Below are 16528 nucleotides of genomic sequence, written 5' to 3' on the forward strand. Positions count from 1 at the left end.
TCAGCCTGCTTTGCAGAGAAAGCACAATTTAAGGCAGAATATAAGAACATATAGAATGACAAGCAGCATGAGTAAAATAAACCTTCGCTGTTTTAAGCCACTGACAAATGGAGGGCAATCTGGCAAGATTTATCAAAATTACATATGCATATCCCCTTCGATACATGTGCACACATGCAAAATGACACATGTAAAAGGTACTCCTTTAGAACATAGTTGTTATAACAAGTGACTGGAAACAACCAAACAAACATGAACAGAGACTAGTTAAATACTTGTAATATACTCATATAGGGGAATATTAGGCAGCTGTTTAAAAAAGAAACGTACGTGCCGAAGCCGGTTTGGCTCAGTGGATAGACTGACAAATGGAGGGCAATCTGGCAATATTTATCAAAATTACATATGCATATCCCCTTAGATACATGTGCATACATGCAAAATGACACATGTAAAAGGTACTCCTTTAGAACATGGTTGTTATAACAAGTGACTGGAAACAACCAAACAAACGTGAATAGAGACTAGTTAAATACTTGTAATATATTCATATAGGGGAATATTAGGCAGCTGTTTAAAAGAGAAACGTTCGCTTAGAGCTAATATGGAAGAATCTGTACGTGAAAAAGCAAGATATTCTCAGAGTGTATAATACACCATATTTGTGAAAATAAAAATTGGGGGGAGATTAGAATATATATTCATATTTGCTTACACTTGCATAAAGAAATTCTAGAATAATAGAAACTAACAAAACATACTATCTTGGGGCAGAGTATTAAGGGGTGACTAGATGCAACTTCCCAACTATTCAGGGGGAAAACCTCTTGATGTCATACTTTTTACTGTCTCACAACCTCAAACAATCTGTCAGCCAATCTCATCTTGAGTATAAATGGTGTACTGCTGCCTCTATCTTAACCTGTTATCAAATCCTTCTTTGAACTCTGGCTTGTCTTTCTTCTCTTGGCAATACTCAATCTGCTTCCAGTTACATTACCTATGTTAAGAATATATTTCTAATTGGTCTCTTATTCAATTAAGTGGCAATAGTTCTTAATTACTCATAAATGAACCATGCCTTTCTCTAAATAATTCCAAGCTTTGGCAACTGTTTTTAGCTATTGTTTTTGAAAGACTCTGAAATGCCTTTTAAAAAGAACGTCATAACAAACTGTTTCTGCTCCAATATATATTCTTATCTTTCTCATTCAGGACTCTTTTTTTATATGAAGGTTATTTATTTTACTTTCCTTTATAATGAGAATTACAAGACCCTTATTTCTTAAAAATTAGAAATAAAATATTAATAAGTATTATGACATTGACTCTTCATTATTTTTAAAATTGACATTTCATTAGTTTTGAAATCTTAGTTTACAGAATGATTTGAAGGTCTAGTTCTACATCAATTATTTCAATACTTAGTTTTTATAGCTGTCACAGCTAAAAAAGATATTGATACACCAGTCAAATGAAAAATGTACAATTATGTCCTACATACCAAAGATTTTATTAAAATCTGGCTGTTTTCATCTTCTCTGATGTCTTACAAAATAGTCAGAAATATTTTTATATTTCTAACAAATAAGTTCAAGCCTCATTAAAATTTTCATTTAATATGTCAATAGCCTCTTTCCAAAATTTTAAAATATGCAGTTATGAGCTTTTGTAACATTGTTTCTAATAACAAAAGAACACACACGCACACAAGCACACACACACACACACACAAGGAAGCATTTTCAAGCATGTGTATTGAAAATGCTTCTTCCAAAGCAGCTACTTTTTCAATCACTTTTAAAACATTATCTTGTTGCTAAAGGGTCAAATGAACAGTGCTTATACAAAGGACAATTTAAAATGATAGTTATTTTAGAACTCGTGTAATAAATTAGGAATCAATGAGTCCACATTGATATAAACTGATGGAAGAGAAGCATTTTCAAAAATGTGTATTGAAAATGCTTCCTCCAAAGCAGCTACTTTTTCAATCACTTTTAAAACATTATCTTGTTGCTAAAGGATCAAATGAATAGTGCTTATACAAAGGACAATTTAAAATGATAGTTATTTTAGAACTCGTGTAATAAATTAGGAATCAATGAGTCCACATTGATATAAACTGATGGAAGAAAAAGGATATCACTTCCTCATAGTAGAATGCCAGTTAATGAATGTAGAAAGGATAACAGAAATAGAAAGTTACCATTTGGCTGATTATGGTACTGAAAATAGTATATAACTTTATCTTCAGACTCTTGACCCACCAGGACTATTTGATTTTCATTAATCAGCATAGATGGAAGCCAATGACCACCTCCCATCATCTCTTAAGGCTCTGGTTTACTTGTCATATATTACCAGAAACACACTAAGAAGATGACTAATCACTGATTGCTTCTTTGGAACCATATGTCTCCCAATTTCAAAGGAAAAATTATTCCAACTAGTACTAGAACAATAGATTTCCTACCTCCTGCAGCTGGAGTCGAACCTTGGTAACTGCTCGAATCCAATGTGCTCTGGCTTGGGTGAATGGTGAAGACGCAGTCTCCTCAGGAAAACTTGTAAAAAAAAAAAAAAAGAAAAGAAAAGAAAAGTCCTTAAAAATAGCCCCTATAAAAACCCAACAGGCAAAACTGCCAAATATCTAAAATAAAATTATTTATATTCATGCCTACACTTGTTTAGTGATTCAGGCCACTAAAACAGCATGAATGTCCAATGTGGAAAAAAAAATCCTCTCTGAAATGACAACTCCTTTGGACTTCTCATCTGTTCCTTCTCTTTCTTTCCCCTTTTTTCGCTCATCCAATGAGGTAGAGTTCACTAGGACAGTCAGGGATCAGGATACTAGTAGCAATGGCAAGGGCCTGAGATAATGTCTAGAATTAAAACTGTGCAGAGAGGTGTAGAATAACTCACCTCACCTCTCAAGACCAACAGCCTCCTTTGGGGGTTCTACATGGCATCCTTAGGGCAGAATGTTGTTCCTGAAAACTCTTGCTGCTCTACTAAGTATTTTGGAAAGCTTACCAACTCCTAGACTACATCAAAAGTGCGAAGAAAAAAAGCACATCCCTTTTTCAGCCTTGATATTATTCCTTGAGCTGCTTCAGCTACACCCTCAGTGAAATGAACAATAAATATAACAAAACAGCTTTGAGACAGAAATACTACGCTGGATTAGAACAAGTCATCATCCAGTTCCTTAACTGTAGAATAGTGGTTGATTCTTAGTGATAATACTTCTGTCTCCCACTGTGGTATACCGCCAAGGCAACAAACAAGTGCCTACCATCTAGACATGTAAAAACGTATACGCTGGGCTCTAATGTAATCTAACTGGGTCAATTGTTCTAAAACATTTGTAAGCTCTTCTGGCCAAGGTAGAATTCACTTGCACAGCTAGGATCTGAGAGGACACAGCCAGTAGAGAAGGACAAATGCTCATGCTGGTCACTTCTGCTGCTCTACCAAGAACTCTACACAGACAACAGTATCTGCCAAGTCTAAGTTAACAGGGAATAAAAACTTAATACTACTCTGACTAATTCCATGAAATGGAATTAGAATAAAATGTACTCACAAACTGGCAAGAGAAACTCACATAATGACAGTTTCCTTATAAGAATATTGCAGGCATCGGCAGCTCTAGTTCCTGCTTATACAAGAAACAGCCTTGACCACAACGTCAGTTGACGCAGATCACCCAACTTCAGGAATTTCTCTAGCAATGACCTCCAGCATGCTGACATTAAAAATCCGTATCAGGACCAGCAAGGACACTGCCTGCACATCCACAGCCTCTCCTCCTCATCTCTTTGTTCTGCTTTCCCTCTCCCTCCCTATAAAAACCCCTGCTGAGGGGTGAGTTAGATCTGGCTTTGATATCAATTCTAAGATGGGCTTTGCGACAAGTCCCCCATCTTCTCAGGTTACTAGCACTTGAATAAGCCTCTTTCCTTTTTTACCAGCATCTGTCTCACAAGTTTGGCTTTCATGGTGGCAGGTAGCGGAACCTTGGTTCCGGTTACATAGGTCTACAAAGAGTCATCTTTCAGTGGGTTGTCAACCTAGTAAAAAAGCTGGTCCAGAGCTCAATTTCCTGGATGTTTCATCTATTAGATGAGCCACCAGAGATGACTAAAGATTAAGAAAAAGGAAGAAGAGAAAATATGTTTATACTTTTAGTGGTAGAGTTGACATACCAACCATTCTCTCACTTTTACCTCGTAATCAGCATTCATTGCTCTGATCTTTCAGTGAGAAGCTTTATTATTAGATATTGACATTTGAGAATCTAAGTCACACCTACCCCTTATCACTCTCCATAAGTGGTTTTCAAATGGGGCTACGGAAATCTGGCAATATCTGGAAACATCTTTGGTTGTCACACTAAGGGTTGCTACTGGCATCTAGAGTGTACAGACCAGGGATACTCCTAAACATCCTATAATGCCCCCAACAGCTCCCAAAAAAAGAGTTATCTGGTCCAAAATGTCAATAATGCCAAGACTGAGAAATCGTGCTCTGCCCTAACCTATCAGCAACATTACTGACCAGTTTAGCTCAATAATAACACTCAAACTCTGTACTAAGTTTCATTATAAGACTGTTAAAAGGAAACATTTAAATTTTTTCTTATGGGTACCAACTACCAGATACACTGCTAGGCCCTGCGGAGGCTGAGGGGTGAGTTAGATCTGGCTTTGATATTAATTCTATCTCAACCCTGCCCTGGTTTTCTCAGCCAGGGGGGGAAACACACACACAAAAAAACAAAAAGCAATGTTCATAAAATCATTTTAAATATTAATATACTTGGAAGCCTATTTCATTCTAAGCAGCTCCTTTGAATGAAATAATCTGCAGGGCTCAGGTCAGTTCCACACTCAGAAGCTACCATATATGGGCTCAACTAGTAAGCCAAGAACTTCAAATTCAAAAAAGCCTGGTACACTCTAGCTAACTACAAAGATCCCAAGTATTCTGAAGAGATCTTTAAAATAGCTTGGGACTTATACCAAAAATCAAAGGGAGCAATGTAGAACTAAGCCTCAGTACCCTCATCCGCACCAAACCCAACTGTAGGGGGAAAAATGAAAAGCATATATTCAGCAATATAACAGGGTAGGACTGAGGAAACCTTGTGAGCTCCTCAAGCAGCCATCACCTACCTCTCTTGGGGACCTAGGATGTGGTCTTTTTGTAGCACCAGATCTGGGGTAGGATGGGTTGTGACATCTTTCATCTCCTTGGGTTCACATGCTCTCCCCTTCTCTACTTCACCAGTCACCTCCAAGGTTTTCTCTTGTTCTCCAAAACCCACTTGGACATCTCTAGAGAAGCTACCAGAGCTGTGGCAGGAATGAATTGAGTCCCTCTCCCGACGGTCATCATCTTGTTCATGACACTGGTCTAGTTCACTCAGCTGAGAGCTTCCTTGGCTCACATTACAGGAGGAGCCATACCTACTACTGCTGGTGGGGCTGTGAGAAGGAGAGGAATACAGATGAGTAAGTAAGTGTACACTAAGGATCAGAGTAAAAGTAATAGATTAATCCAGGAAATAATGATTGTATCAATGGCAAGAATCACAAACAGGAGGTTCCTGGGAATGGAGGACCAAACTTTACAATCTAGAAGACCTAGTCTCTACTTAGCAGTCACAACAGGGAAAAAACACATGCTGGGTTCTTAAACAGCACTTAACCTCAACACAGCAATTGACTTTGAAGCATGCCTTGTCTTAATGTGATATTCATAAGTAGATTAAGAATTATTAAAAAGCCTATTGTTAAAAGTCTAAAATTCTTTACTCAGACTTCTAAAGAAACTTGTCCAGTGGCTGTGATTAAAGTTTTATAATTTTCACATAATAAAATGGATGAACTCTACTCCCTTTTGCTATTATTTATTAAATTGAGGTCCCCTTTCCTTCCTGTACAATTGTTAATGGATGCTTGTGCCTTAGAATGAGCAAAGGACAATGGACATATCCCTTCAATTATCTCACAGACATCTGCACAATAAGGTAATGGAAGCCACTGAGAGATGGAGGTTAGGATCAAGAAATTCCTCATGGAATTTCATTGGCCATTCATCTCATGAATGTTACAACGATATTCCTGACAGCATACAGAATGTCCCATAGATAAACTTGCCCATCTGTAACTAAGTTGTTCTCAGGACATAGCTTAATTTTGGATAAAGTGGACAAAGTCCAACTCCAGGATCTAGGTCAGGGCCATATTAATGAATTTCTGTACCTGAAGAGAGGTCAACCCAACACTCTCTCAAACACCCGAGTTCCCATACCCAGATAGGAAATTTGTTCCCCTGCTATGAGAGTTAGCAGCTGTAGCAAAGACCTATGACGTGGTCTTTTTGTAGCACCAGATCTGGGGTAGGATGGGTTGTAGCAGTGACTCGTGGTCAAAAAGAAGAGGAGTACCCAGAAGTTACTCCCGTCAGCCATATGTAGAACCTAAGACGTTCCAACCTATTCAAGATAGAGGGACTTAGTGACAATCTACAAGACCTATCCCAGTCCATTGGATAGTTCCATCTAAGTCAGGGCCCTCATTTTACTTCTGGTAACCTGCTAGAAAGCCAGAGAGTCAAGCCTTCAACTAAAGGGCTTATGTTTACTCTTGGCCAAATGAAGATACATGGTTATTTTCCAGTAATATTTTCCCTATGGTTCCTCCCAATTACCTGGTATTTTCATCTCTCCCTCCCCCTCTCTTCACCCCCCCTCTTCCCCGCCACACACACACAATCTCTAAAACCCCTGACCAGCCTCTTTGGACAGTTTTTGGCCAGAGATCAAAGCATCATTCTTAAACTGCACTGTATGGTGCTTCTTCTTAGGAGGAAATAATAGTACCCTTTGCAGATAGACCTGACAATGGTCCAGACTGAAGAACTACAGCAAATAATAGCTCTGAGCTCCTGTGAGACTTCATTCAGAGCATTTATCAGACACAAGTCTCATAGAAAAGGCACAGACTGGAAGAAGCTATGCAAATTCATGTGGAATAGGATATAGAATATAGATTATCCCAAGCCATCCTTTGTACTTTGTATTTTAGAAGACTTGGAGAAGGGAAGTAAAGTAGGTCTCTCCCCAGCCATTACAGATATAAGTGCTGAAGGCCATGGAAGCATCCTAGCCCATCATGTGGTTGTAATTAATATATACTACTCAACTACTTGCTGCCTCTTCCTACCCTCCCTTCTCCATTCCATGTTATGTAAGGCAGAGCGAATCAGATTGAGTAAATGTCAGGGCCTAGCCTTTTCTTTAAGTAGGAAACTTCTTGTTCCAATAAATAAATTAAAATTTGGCACTAGAGAGAAGGGAGAGGATGAAAAGACCCATACATTATTTCTTGTTACTTAACCTCTAATTAACATGAAATTCGGGTGCTAGGAAAGACAGAGGAAGGATGAAAAGCAGGCTATATCTAATCTACCTCTAAGTCATTGCATCATAAATGATCAATTCCTTGAAATCATTTATGATGCTTTAGTTGAGAACAGGCCTTTCATTGGTCTTTGTTTCCTTGATGCCATGCAGAGTAACTGGCAGCTGTACATTCAAAACAGAGTCAGAGCTGGCAGGCATTGCCTCCCCTCCTTGTGTTTCTGGCTGGTGAAGTAGCTCAGAGACAGTACAGTGCTCTTCCTCATGACTCTCTGAAAGACTGGTGAGGCCAGAAAGGTTGCCTTTGGAATTCCAGTCTTCTCCAGATGCTGGGATTTCCTGCTGGTTTTCCACTTCTCCAAGCCCTGAAAGCCCATGAGCACCTATACTTGGCTTGGGCTCCAGTCGATCAGAGGTCACAGAGAGATGAGCAGAGACCTTAGCTGGGTCAGCACTGGCCCCAGACATTTCAGAAGACTCCAAGGCTTTGTCAGCCTCACTGGAGTTAAGGTCCTGGTCACTGCTGAAAATCAAAACTGGAGTGGAGGATTCTGTAGGCATTTGTTCAGAGTCCCCTTTGTGCTCTTTTGGCCAGGGGAACAAAAAATCCAGCTTCTTTCCAAACCTTAGTTTAGGATCATTTGCCACTATACTGCCCTTTCCCTCATTACCTCCCTCAAACAAAACTGACAACTTCTTAAAACCGGACATTAAACCAGTCTCTGCTCCCCTATTGCCAGAGGAGGAAGGTGGGGAAAAGAAAGAGCTCAGTGGTTTCCCATAGTCAGTAGCAGAGGATGGGAAATGGAGCTTTGGCCAATTGGTCATGTTTGGGATCTCAAAACGTGATCTTGGCTGCTCTGTTTCCTGGAGGGCTGCAGGTGGATTTTTCTGGGCATCAAATAGCCCATAACTTTCTTTGGCACAAAGCACAGGTTCCTCCCACAGAGGGTGAGAAAGGGATCCTTGGGTTTCCAGTGTGGCTCTCTGGCCAACTGAACTTGCCTCACTGAGCGGTGTTGTGGTACTGGTTTCTAGTGAATTGGTTCCCTGTAGCTCTAAGATGTTTTGTTTTGTGGAGGCAGATTGCATAGCTGGCTTTGGCTCAAGAGGAAGCGGCTGAATTGGAGAAGGAAGCTCTTTGGCAATCCAGGTAGGATCTGGATGGGACTGTGTTGGCAATGAAATATTCTCTGCTTCAAATGATGCCTCTGTGTCTGTGCCCTGCAACACCCCCATGTCTCCTTCATCACTCAGAGATAATACTCCTTGTCCACCAGTATCATCTCCTGAGACAGAAGATGTAGCCCCAATTGTTTCAGAACCCTGGGGTTCTGGAATATTGTCAGGAATACTGTTTTCCATTTCAGTCATTAGTTTTAGATCATCTGTCAAGGTACTGTCAGGAATATTACTGTTTTCCACTTCAGTTGTGAGGTTAGGACCATTTGTCAAGGTCTCCGAGTCTGACCTGGCTCTAACCACAGTCATTCTATAGTCATTGAGAGCAGATTCTGAAGTGAATGACGCAGACGCATCCTCTCTCCATAAATTTTCTGGAGGTACTGATCCTACAGCATCTCTGGAACCACCTTTATGAAGCCATGCAGTAGTGGGGATAGATGATTCTTGTTTGCATGTCTCTGGTTTGGGACTTTTGAAAATTCCACATAACTCACCTTTGAGTGGCAGAGATGATGCACCAGAAGCAAGAGAGAAAAAAGAGTTTTTCTTTGTAGGTTTAGAAGAGGAGAAAAATCCAGAGAGAGTTTTGGGAGGTTCAATTGAGCTCCCAGAGAAAGATTTCACTTTGTTCACAAACCCTGAAAGCATTCCTACTGAAGAGCCCAACAATGACTTGTCTTCCTCTTTATCTGTGTCTCGAACCTGGAGGTGCCCTGCACACCCCTGCTCTTCAGAGGAAGAGGTTGGCTCCAGGATCTGTGTTAAGATCTCAACAGGGGCCTTTTCTAATGGCAAGTTCAATGGGCCACCAGAAAACCTTTCATTTTGGTGGTGGCTAGTACAAGTGTCTAAATTGTTGAGTTTCTTAATCAAATGACTATCATGTGGAAAAGCTGAGGCCAGTGAGCAGCTGAGGAAGGCTTCCTGTATGAAATCTTCATGAGAAGCTACCTCAAAGGTCTCTGGACCAATAAGCAGTGCTTCAGTCTGTGCCTGATATCCTGGTGAATGAGGAGCAATGTCTGTTTGCAACTGATTCAACTGGGAATCTGCTAAAGATCCATCACTGGACCCTAGCTTTCCCTGATAGTTCTCCCCTACATTGAACTCATCATCAAGGAAGGTAACCTCAATGGTGTTGTTAATGGAAACACAAGGAGCCATTCGCTGCTCATGAATTAACTCCTGAACTATGCTACTTCTATTGCCATTGGAACCTTCATTCACTGTGCCACACATGTCTACAAAAACACTTGGCTTCCTACAGGGCTGGGAAGTCACTGGAGCAATAGTTGAGAGGCTATGCTTTTCCCCAGGGGTCTGCTGTTTTTCATCCAAAAAGGACAAGCTGAAGAAACTAAAAGAGCTATTATGAGAGGCATCTTTCTTGATGCTTGAATTAGTGGGAAAAAAGGAAGGGAGTGGCCCTTCTGATTGAGATTTGGTTCTTGGTAGAGTAGCAGAGGCTTTGTTCTCAGATTTTTCGGATCCAGTCAGGAAAGAAAATATAGTCTTTCTGGTTGGCAACTCCAGTTGGGGTGGAGATATTGTGACAGTTGAGAAGCTTAAGTATTTATCAGAAAAATTATCTTGTTCATTTGAATTTTTTCTGCTCAGAATATCAAAAGATATTTTACTACTTCCTGAAACTTCTGTCACTGTAGACACACCACTAGTTTCTATTGTAGACTCTCTTGAAGACTCTTTGAAACAATTTGTTGAGAAAGATGGATTTGGTGACTGCTGGATTAAGTGGTCTCTGGAGGGTGCCTCTTTTTCAGTCAAATTATTGCCCTGGATATCCTTAGTTGATGGTTCCTTTAGCCCAGTATCATCAATAGTAGTCTGCTTATTTAGACTTCTAACACGAACCTTCCCTTTAGAGGAAACTGGTGCGGCAGGAAAGTTCCCAAAATCCTGGATAATTGGCTTTGTGGGATTAGGACTTGACCTGACCTCATCCTTATTAGTCATTGAAGAAACAGACATATTTTCAGTTGTCTGTGTAGAAGATACATTGGTTTTAAAGAAATCCCCAAGGGTACCAAAAAAATTTGAAACACCAGAAGATTCATTCTTTACCTGAGATGTTATTTTTCTATTTTTATCACCATTCTTTCCTAAGTCTGGTGATCCTTCTTTATTCATCTGGGTTTTAAAGAGGTTCAAAAACCCAGATGCCTGTTTTTCATTTGCTGTTGCACTTACTGAAGAGTCTTCTCCCCGACCAAAGAGTTTCAATGCACTTTTAAATAATGTTCTCTCAGACTCCTTAGAAGACTGGTCCTGGGAAATCTCACTATTTTTGTGTTCATCCCTACTAAACTGCGATGCAAGAGGAACTGAAACAGAGTCGGTTGTTATGATTTCATCAACTTCTATGCCTAATTTAGCCTGAGGCGTTATTTGGCTTACCTGGAAAACAGATTTCAACAAACTTTGTTTTTTCACATGAATGCTTTTTTTAAAAGGAAATTCTTGCTTCATATTTTCAGTAAATTCTGGTTGCTGAACATTGGATACTATTTGTCTCTCTGAATCCTTAAGAAGACTTTCCTCCTCATTTTGAGATTTACTCTCTGATTGCTTACTCAAGATTAATGACTGAAGCTCATCATTTGTGAGCTCTGCTAAGTTTGACTGCTGATCCTTCTTTTGTGTGGCCAAAGACTCTAAGGATTCGTTCTTTTCAAAATTCAAAGTACTTCCAACTAGAGCACCCGAAGCAGAAAATAATGAAGTCACTTTGTTCAACAATGACATCTCTTCTGTTGGTTGTGGGCTGTTAGTCATATTCTCAAGATTAACCAAAGTAGTACCTTCTTCAGAAGTCTGAAGCCAATGAAAACCGGGAAAGTAAACTAATGAATCCTTAACTACAGACTGGTTCTTGTCTCCCTCTTTAATTTTATTTTTATTTAAGACATGATTATCAATACTTTGGGGCTGATTTCTGAGATCCAATGTATGTTCAAAGTCTTCCGAAACACACAACCTTTCTTCAAAAAATCCAAAATCTCCTTCAAACTTTTCAAAATTACAGACTGAAAAATCTAATGGTCGATCCCTTTGGTTGTACCTTGACTCTTCAAGAACTTGTGAAAATGTTCCTAAATTTAGATACATTGGTCCCTCACTTCTTGGCAAAACTATAGATAAGTCAAGAGGGTCATCAATTGGTTCCTCTTCAACATACCACAATAATTCATCTCCTTTACCTAGTACTCTAAAACTACAGGCAGAAATAATGCTGTCATCCAATATAATACCTGATAAATCATTAGTCTGTGAATCACAATTTAAATACTCTTGATAAGGACAATCAGGTATAAATAAATATGCATACTGCCCAGTAGAATCAGTGAGAAAAGAATAGATATATTGACCATCATGGAACATATAATATCCATAGTCTCCATCTTCTGATGGCCACCACACTCCATTTTCAAGACATGACAACCATTCCTGGTATTCATAACCAATATTTGAAAAAACAAAGTTTTCATCCATTCTTAATGATTCTTGATCATCTATGGGGTATGAAGTCTTCTCATAACCTGAAGAACAACTTAAGTCAATGGGTAATTCTTCTAGTGAATTCTCAGTCTCATTAATTGAAAGATGACAAGAATTTCTACATGAGTTAGCTGCCCACATATCACCTCTTACTAAGTAATCTTCATTAAATGCAAACTGATCGAATGATTCATATGGTAAGTCACACCAAATGACACTGTTTGAATTTGTTCTACACTCCAAGATATTTGCATTTTGATCTTTTTGGCAAAAATTTATTGCTGGGTTTTCTGAATCAGGCCACACAAAAACATCAGCTGATGGAAATGTATTTTGATTCAACATATAATAAACTGGCTGAGGTATTCTGGGATCTTTAGATAAATCTTTTATATCAGAGTCCCATTCATAACAGAAATGATTGTTCATCTCTTCAAAAGCTTGACAGTGGTTTGATTTATTAAGAATGTTAGTATTTACTATAGGTGGATTTAACTTATTTGAATTTTCATATAAGTTTGCCTCAACAATATGGTGTGGTGTTGGCCTCTTAACCAAAGATTTTTCTAAGAGGTCTTGCTGGGCATTTGGTACACTGTTCTCAGAAGAGGGGCAATACTTTTCACTGTGCTGGTTTTTCCATATATAGGGGCAATGATGATTATCAACCCAAGCATCAACTAACGGTATGTTTTCTTTAGGTGAAGATAAGAAACTTTTTATGAAGCCAGAAGTTTCTTGGTTTTCATCATGATTCCTCTGGTTCTCAGAAGTCACACATGAAGTAACAGGGATCTCATCCAAGAATAAATGCTTATTTCCATTCAAATTCTTTATGTCACCTAAAGACATGGACTTTGCTTCATCTGGTTTATAATCAGTCATACTGCTACTGGTTATCAAGTTAAATATTCCTGAGAGTAAGCTTGGGGTATTATGCCTGTGATGAGAATCATCATCTTTCAAATTTAATTCTTGTGTACTAGACAAGTTTTCAAGAGAAGAGAATCTGTTAAACAAGCCAGAAAGGAGGCCTCCTTGTGTTCTTTTCTTGGGAGCTTTATCTACAATTCTGTCTTCACTAATTTCATTCATCAAGGTGGGTTGTGAAATAGAAGTCAGTGCTAATGAAGAGTCTGATACTAATAAAGATGTCACTTGTGTAAGAGTTTTACTTTCTCCTGAATCAGAAGGCCTATGCTCTTTGGGCACAACTGCAAGGATGGCTAAAGTACCTCTTTCACAGTTCTCTTCTGCTGTGTGGTCACTGGAATTTAATACCTCTACATCCCCAAATTTCTCAAGATCATTATTAGTATTTGGAACTGAATCAGACTTTATTTTATTAAGTGTGGCATCTTCAGGACAATTTTTTTGGTCATTTGTATTAAATTTCTCCGTGTCTCCAAATTTTCCTACATTATTATGAATATTTGTAACTGAACTAGATTTTATTGAACTATGTTTGGTAATTTCATGGCAGTTTCTTTGCATCTCTTCATCAGTGGCTACTTCTGAGCCATGAAAACTCTGGTCATTGACAGTGATATGGCTGTCAGTGAAAGGAAATTTAAACAAAGGAAAAACGCTTCCTTTCTCTCTTAAATCCTGCTGCTTTTCAGAATGACTAAGAACACTGAGAAATGGAATATGTAATTTTCCACTAAAAGAAAAGGAATGTCCATCTTTCCTAGGGATCCTTTCCCATCCATTGTCCTCCAACTGATGAACTTTCCTAGATTCTGACAAAGTTTCCTTTGAACAATTTTCAGTGGAAGTGAGTAAAAACTGGCTAAAAGATTTTCTGAGTGGCTCAAGGAAATCATCATCACCAGTAACTCTGTCTCTCTCTAATGCCGTTGAAGAAGCCTCTTTATTTGCAGTTCTACTGCCAGCTACACAAGGCTGTCCTGGAGTACCTTTGGCACATACTAGTATTTTTGGTTCATCTGGTAACAGAGAGAGGTCTATGCGGGGTTTTCTTTCCAACAGATTCTCAATATCATCTTTCTTACTTGCAGAACTAGCTAAGTTTGAAGATTCACTGGCTGCTTGGGAAGACAACAAGTCCTCACTTATGGTCATTTGGGACAAGCCTGTACTGTCTCCATTACTCTTATCTAAAGCAATGATGCTACTGTCATTGCCAGGTGTATCTTCCCTTTGCCTTGATTCTGAACCACACCCAACGAAGCTTTCCTTTCTTGTTGGCTTGCTCTTACCTTTTTTGGTTTCATCCTTTTCTGGAAAGATCTTTAATGGAGTTAGCATGCTGAAAACAGACTTTATAACTGAACTCTGACTCTGGGGAGCGGAGTCCCTTCCAAGAGTTTCTGTTGCATCCTGAAAGCTTAAACTTCCCGTTTTAATGCCGATGTGCTCATTTCCAGAGGTTTTGTCATGTCTGTCAAAATCCTTATTATCAATTGTTTGAGAAGGTAATGGAGATTGCAGGGAAAGATCCCTCTCTGATACTGACTTGGCTCTGGGTCTAGATCCCGAATTAATTGTCTCTATTTTAATAAGAGTTTCTGTTCTCTCTGGAGCTAAAGAACCCAGTTTTTCCATAGAGAATGTTAGATGCTTTGCTCCCGAGCCCACCTTTTCTGTGAGTGAACTGAACAAAGAACCAACAGCACATTTCACTCTATTCAACTCAGGAAAATAGATGGCTTTGTCCTTGTCATTCTTGACAATGTTTATAGGTGGTATTTGATCCCCAGGGTTTTTTTGTTCTGCACTATCAACAGTACTATTAATTTTATATGTTTTTTTAGTTTTTGAAAGGGAACCATATTTATCAATCTCCTCTTCCTTCTCTGCTAAATATTCTGAGACTGTTTCTACAAAACACTGAAGCTCATCTATTGTATCGATATAGTTCTCCTTAGGTTTGGTAGAAGAAAGGGTTCTCTCTTCCATGGGACACCCAGACAGATCTCCAAGTGTGTTTGCACTGCAATTCATCCTCTGTAATGGGAATGCCGGATTTGCTACATAATATTCTTTAGGAAAGCCTCTAATATGATGGACATTGGATGGATGGCATGTTGGTGACAGTAAACCTTCCTGCTTATCAGAAGAAATGGGCGAATCCAGAAGTTCATCAGAAGTACTGCTAGTAGAATCTTCAAGAATATCCAATGGAATGAAATCAGTGACATGCTGGGTTAAGCCAGGTGACTTTTTGCAGTTCTTAAAACAACCTGGAAGATCATAATCATGACTTTCCAACTTAGCGGCCCACATGCCACACTTAACCACAAATCCATTTTTGTAGGGGTGCAAAACTGGGTAATTATTTTTCTTCTTTTCAATGTCGCAAATGTTACAATTTTCACTATTAGGATACATACTTTTGAAGTTAGTCTTCGTTCCTAATCTATCGTTATATTGTCTTCTTTCATTGTTTTCCAAATGACTGTACAAGGGTTTCTTTTTCCTTCTTCTATCAATTGTATCATATTTCTGAGGATATCTGGAGGAAACAGATGCTTCAAACTTAAGGTCAAAGTTAGAGGCAGTAGAGAATTCTGTTTCTTGGCTCTGAAAGGGTATCTTTTTCCAATTCTTGTCATTTGGTTGTACCTGTTGGCTGTAACATTTATCAGTTTTTGAAAGAGTTTTAATTTCCTTTATCTGTGCTTCTTTTATGTTTACGTTACTATTTTCTAGGAACTCTTGTGATGTTCTCCCCTCTATCTGCTCAGATATACCTTCTTGCTCTTTATAGTCAGTATCAGAGAAAGCTGAAATAATCCTAATTCTGTCAGTTTTAGTCTGCAAGTCTTGTCTAGTGTAAAGAGATAAGTTTGAAGAAATACGAAGCAAAGAAAAAGGAAAAACAGGGAAAAGAAACAAATAAGATTTAGTGCACATCCAATAAGAAAACTAGAATTAGTAAAATTATCAATTTAATAAAAACCATTCAGACTGATATAAGGAAATCCACATGACCTTAAATTAATATTATAGCAATGTAGTAAAAGGAGTATTTTCCACATCAAAAAAGAACAGCTATAATAGTAACTTTTAAATACTTCACTAGCTATCATAAACTTTTCAAAATCCTTTATTTTCTAAGAAAGAAACTAAATGAACATGTCTCAGCAATATACTAGTATAGCAGCGATTTTCAATCTTTTTCATCTCATGGCACATATAAACTAATTACTAAAATTCTGCAACACGCCCTGACTGGTTTGGCTCAGTGGATAGAGCATCGGCCTGCGGACTGAAGGGTCCTGGGTTCGATTCCAGTCAAGGGCATGTACCTTGGTTGCAGGCACATCCCCAGTAGGGGTGTGCAGAAGGCAGCTGGTCGATGTTTCTCTCTCATTGATGTTTCTAACTCTCTATCCCTCTCCCTTCCTCTCTGTAAAAAATCAATAA

The 16528-nt window shown here is 38.8% G+C and overlaps 1 protein-coding gene across 6 annotated transcripts in view; it reads right to left on the minus strand.

The window, feature by feature from the left end:
* The window catches only part of UNC13B (unc-13 homolog B (C. elegans)), a 149226-nt gene that overhangs the window by 69546 nt on the left and 63152 nt on the right, over positions 1-16528 (minus strand). For all 6 annotated transcript variants that reach the window (XM_015560546.1, XM_006758526.2, XM_006758525.2 and 3 more), the window contains 2 exons: positions 5184-5495; positions 2477-2567 (listed from right to left, as the gene is read on the minus strand). In XM_015560546.1, the coding sequence (XP_015416032.1) occupies positions 2477-2567; positions 5184-5495 (403 nt within the window). The remainder of the gene's footprint in view (positions 1-2476; positions 2568-5183; positions 5496-16528) is intronic.

This window comes from Myotis davidii, unplaced genomic scaffold, assembly GCF_000327345.1.
Source record: "Myotis davidii unplaced genomic scaffold, ASM32734v1 scaffold534, whole genome shotgun sequence".
Lineage (NCBI taxonomy): Eukaryota > Metazoa > Chordata > Mammalia > Chiroptera > Vespertilionidae > Myotis > Myotis davidii.